At 35.9% G+C, this 5462-nt stretch overlaps 1 protein-coding gene across 1 annotated transcript; it reads right to left on the bottom strand.

The window, feature by feature from the left end:
* Window positions 1-3168: 3168 nt before the first annotated feature.
* Window positions 3169-5075, bottom strand: rbp4l (retinol binding protein 4, like). Its single transcript, XM_038283611.1, has 5 exons — window positions 4929-5075; window positions 4476-4593; window positions 4257-4393; window positions 3779-3891; window positions 3169-3694 (listed from the first exon to the last, which is right to left on the bottom strand). Exons 2-5 carry the CDS (start codon window positions 4590-4592, stop codon window positions 3471-3473), a joined length of 591 nt encoding a protein of 196 aa, XP_038139539.1. The 5' UTR covers window position 4593; window positions 4929-5075; the 3' UTR covers window positions 3169-3470.
* Window positions 5076-5462: the final 387 nt, after the last annotated feature.

Here is a 5462-nt window from a genome sequence, read left to right as displayed (position 1 = left end):
GTCTGTCTGATTTCTGCAAAAGATGCTGTTAAACTAAGAGAAGCACAGCTATTAAAATCATCCAAGGACAAAACTGATATCTGGGAAAACAAATGACTTGTGCAAGTGAGCTGATTATTATGATTATAAAAACATTTGGGTTCTTAATGTTGTTTAGAATTATATAAGTTCAGACAGAAGATTATAAGATTACAAACAACAGTATGAGTAAACTTCTGACTTTGCCATAAGTGATACAATAAATAATAGTTACTCTAGCAGTGGGTTTGGGTTTGTTTTATGCAGTTTTAACAAATATCTGAAATTTGACTATAATTTATTTAACTGTAATAGTTGTATTTTTGCAATATCTTAATATTTTTAAATTATTTAAATGAAATATATTATAAGTGGATTTCAGAATAACTAATCTATTCCATGAAATCTGGGAGATTTGTACCATGGAATTTAATTATCTGATTAGGCTTAGTCAGGCAGGTCATTTTAGGGTAATATCTTTGCTAATTTTTCTGTGAAACGATGACAGCAGAGACAGGGATCTTTGTAATAGGGAAAGCATTGAAAACAAGCAGACTGAAAGTTTGTTAAGATGTTATTTCAAAAGATACACAAAAAAAGTCTTAAGTAAATTCAAATGTTCAAAAAGCTGAGATAGACATAATTAAATCTCTTTATGGCTTTCTATCTCAGTCCTTTGTCCCTTTAGGCTTCCTTGCATTTCTCTATATGTTGCTGGTTCCTTAATGTCAAACCTAACTGGAGGGTCTTGAAGAAAAAAGGCTGTCTGACCTGACAACTTGTCTGTTTGCTTTGACATGTGCCATCTGGTGGCAGCAGTTTGAATATCAGTCACTGACTTTACTAGAACATTTTAAAGTTTTTAAATACTCCAAAAAAGGGAATTGATGCTAAAAAGAGCTTTGGTGTTATTTAAGATAATAGTTTATGTACATAAACTGTTATTTTTCTAAATGAAGCAAAAAGCATATATTTTTGTTTCTCTTAGATAAAGAGGCACAGATTTGACTTCACTGCCCTCTAATGGATGCAACCCAGACTGACTAATTCTTTTTTTTTTTTTTTTTTTTTACTTAATAAATGTATTTTACCTATTACATTTAACTGTACAGAATTTGAACACAAAGATATATTAAAAGGGAAACTTGCCCTGGGGAAGGGAATATAAATATTCGTACACAAGGGAAATTCCCAAACACTACTCTTATTCATTGTCTTTGCATGACCTGCAAACCCACTGGGGCTGGTTTCCCTGTCATTTTCAAAGGGTAGGTTTGCTTGACTGCAGCTATGAAAGTTTCTTCTGCCAAGTCCTCCTTTGATGTTTGTTTTTTAACCCAAGCTCAAAATCTAATTCTACAAATCTTTTCCCATTGGTGTGCACTTTATTGCTGTGGTGGTTCTGGGCATCTCTAAATTAACCAATTTCAACTGATCAAAGATTTTGCAGAGTCACGGAAAGTTGAGTCAAGATCTTGCAAAACTTGTGCTGGATCTCAACGCAACTGGGTGTATATTTACTTTTTGTTTTTGTTTTATATATCCCTTGCGGGGCTCAGTGATTTCTTTATGTTAACAAATAGAGGAAAAGAAAATGTGATCATGAGCCTGCTTGCCCCCGATAGCCTGAATGCTGATGTAGTGCAATTTAACTAAGTACTCCTAAACCTCAGACTACCAGTAAGCCCATTACTGCCCATTACTAATATTACTGTATTTTGGGGTTTGGCTTCATTTCTGGGGCTAAAAAGGGATTTGCACGGCCAAAGTGCAGCTTATTATGTAGCTTTCAGGCTTAAATGGTTGCTTTGGTTTGAGGATCTGTGTGATTGTGATAAAATACTCAAGACAAATGTTTACTATTCAAAATATACTTTTAAGCAACATAATAAATCATGCTAAAATGTTCAGAGTGAATCAGTGTTATTATTGTTTAAAATAGACTATGGTGCCAAAAAATGTACTCACCCCACAACTCATTACATTTAGAAGTTCCCATCACTTCCACAGTCACAAGTATATTAGAAATGATTGCTTTACCCCTTCAACATGCCATGAAGTGCCAGTCTGGTGAAACAGCAGGGACTTACCTAAAATATGCCAGACCGTGGGTCCTTAGGGCCTGGCGTAATAAAGCTATAATAACACATTTGGTCTGTAGACATCCTTCAAAACACCCAATAACTGCACTCAAACAAAAAACTACAACCTTGGTGTAGAGCAGACCAACATTTGACTCCTGAGCAGGGAAGATATTCACTGAATCTAGGAGTCATAATTCTCTGTGAATCCAATAAAGAATTCTGGGTTTGGCCGTTGTCATAGGAACATGATTACCTCATGACTACATTTTGTCAGCTGTGAAGTTTGATAAAGATGGGCATTTATGTTGTAGGTCTGTGTTTTACTCAGCGCTTGGTACATGTTCCACCATGACTATGTCTGAGTCAACATATACTTTATGTGCATCAGATGAAGAGAGAATCAAGCTCATAATGTGACTGAATTCACATTGAACTTTCAGGCCCAAACTTTGACCATGTCCCTGAGGATGCAACTTTAAATAACTCCAAACAAGACACCTCACTTCAATGTGATGGAGAATTTGTGGAGGAACTTAAAGATTACTAGGATTGCTGGAAGCTCTTTCAACTAGACTGAATTAGAGCCCATTGTTATTACTGTATAGATACGATTTTAAAGTAGTGGAAACATGAAAAGAAGCTTTTGCTTGTAATTATTGCAGCCAAAGTGCTGTAAAAAGTGGGTCATAAAGTTTTGAACAAATAAAAATCTGGAAGGGGTATAAGTAATGACAAGAAAATAACATGAAAATAGATAAAGATCTAAACTCCATTAAAAGTGTTTTATTATCCCTAATTAGAAGCCTGTGTCATTTTTGACATTTTAGACAAAAGCATCTTGGTTAAATAAAAATAATTAAACATTTTATTTTGCAAGTGGTATTAATAATCTTGTTTTTTTTCTGCATCTGTTACAGTGAGAATAACCACACTGTCTTTTGGTCATCTTTAAGTTGCTCTCGATGAACTCCAACATTTACGAGTTTAAAATTCATGGGTCAAATAGAAGTGATCCTCGTTATTGTATTTATATTTCTGAGCAACAAAAAACCCCAACATTTTGAGCTTAATTTGTGTAGAAAAACATTTTATTTATGGTCACATTCACTCAAAAGCTTTACTGCAAGGTCACATTTTCCTTTCTCTGACAATGAATTAATATTTGATGGAAGTTGAAGAAAATGTTATAAAAGGCAGAAGAAAAGAAAATTTCTTGCAATCTCTTTTGCAATTTTCAACTCCATCACTCTCACACATGAATCTTTTCTCACATGCTTGTTCTCAGATGTTTCGGTCAGCATGCTGTAAAACTGCATTTAACTGGCATATGCTGCTGCTCCCCTTTTCTCTCTTTTTTTTTAAATCTGTTTAGCAGGCCCCAGACTGGAGGACTGGCTGGAACTGTCCAGCCATGCAGATTTCCTCCTGTTTCTGACGAACAACGCGCTGGATTGCTGGAGGCAGGCCACGGGGGTTTCTAGAGAACACGAGGGCGTAGCCATCCTCACAGGTGCCATCGTCTTTTAGGGAGCGGCAGGCATAGGTGATGGCATAGTTGTCGTAGTCTGTGTCGATCACCCAGTAGTTGTCACCTGGTGGAAGGAATAGATGCAATTTTAAAGGTAATGACGTTCAAAAAAATACCACTGTAGGATAGAAAAATGTGCTGAACCTACCTCCGCTTGAGAGGTAGCTAGCCAGGCCCTGGTAGTTCATGAACATCTTTCCTGGGGTGGTGGGGTCCGGTACAGAGTACTGAGCAGCCATGTCAGCGCAGACAACCCAGAACCTGCAAAACCAAAGATCCAATCAATTAAGCAAAAGGATCTTTAATTTAGCTTTTTTGAGTTTAAGAAATATATTTTGAGTATATGACCTATAATTAAATCCAAAAAACATTAAACTTCTAGTGTAAAAAACCCCCAAAACAAACCTGTTTCCTCCAGGAGCTCTTCCTAATCCTCAATAATCCACTGCTTAAAACTAATACCAACCAGAATGTTCCTATTCCTAAATCTCTCAGCTTTAGCACATTTTAAAAATCTATTCATACTCCTGTCATCATATGTTCTTAAAAGAGGGGTTGCTCTTTTCTTTAGGATATCAGCAAATTATATTTGCAGAAGCTTTTGTGTTCCTGCCTTTAACACTTACCCAAACAGAGTGACTCGTCCCCTGGAGGAGGCAGTCATAGAGCCATCGTCATCAATGGTGTACTCTGCTGAGATGTTGTCTTGCAGAAAAAGTCCTTCTGGGTCTTTCTTCTGTAGTGCATACCACTTCCCAGAATACTGTGGTAATAGTTTAAAAAAACAGCTATCAGAACATGTTTTACACCGTCCCAAACAATGTGTTTTGCTTCACTGGACTCACTCTTTTGGGGTCAAAGTCTTCTTTGACTGAGAAACTGTCTACGATGCAGGAGGCAGACAGACTGCGTTCAACACAGGATACAAAAACCAGCAGCAGGGCAAGCTTACAGGATCCCATTCTGTTGTGAAAAATACTTAGATTAGGGAGAAACCTGCAACTACAACATATATGTTTAGTCCTCATTTAAATCCAAACTCCAAAATATGATTGAAAGTAAAATGTATTTATTTATTCCAAGTTAGATGTATTTGATAAATAATAATAGTTGCATTATTACATGAGATCTTTCTTTTCCAATATGTGTCTAATGTAGTTCAGCATTCAACAAGGATGTTCTTTTTTTCAGCATAACTGCTTCTCATTACAGCACCACATTGTACCCAGCAGGAAACATCACTCTAAGCAATAATAAAAATAATCTACTAATAATAAGAATGAAATCCAGCTTCTCACCTGTTTGGAGTCTGGTGATTAAAAATCAAAGTTCTGGTTGTGTTCTCTCTGCAACAGATCCCGCCTGGAATCGTGGTGGCCTTTTTATATGTGCCTAACAAACAAGCTTATGACTGATTTTCATTGCTTGGAACTAAATAAGGTGCTTAAATCTAGAGGTAATCTCTTTGGGTTGAAATCCTTGCTGTAATCTGGCTTCAATGTTCAAGACTTACAATAAAAACAATTAGAACATTATGTAACTGACTGGAATTGCAGTAGAACAAGCACATGCGTAACAACCAGCTGACAAATTAGCTGTATCTAAACATGGGCTTTTAATTAATTGCTTCCGTCAGATAGAGATAAAAACACATTGATGTTTGGTCTTTTGTAAGCACTTGAAGTAAACTCACAGTTTTTTGACATATCAAACCAAATTAAAAGAAATAATACTATGTTAGAAATACCTTAATTATACCATACAAACAAATATAGTATACAACACATACGCAAACATACTGACAAAATCACGTCACAGTAATTTTATATCTA

Source organism: Cyprinodon tularosa, unplaced genomic scaffold (genome assembly GCF_016077235.1).
Source record: "Cyprinodon tularosa strain WSP-4 unplaced genomic scaffold, ASM1607723v1 ctg196, whole genome shotgun sequence".
Lineage (NCBI taxonomy): Eukaryota > Metazoa > Chordata > Actinopteri > Cyprinodontiformes > Cyprinodontidae > Cyprinodon > Cyprinodon tularosa.
Note: the sequence above shows the minus strand (reverse complement) of the source record. Positions and strands in the feature narration are given on the sequence as shown.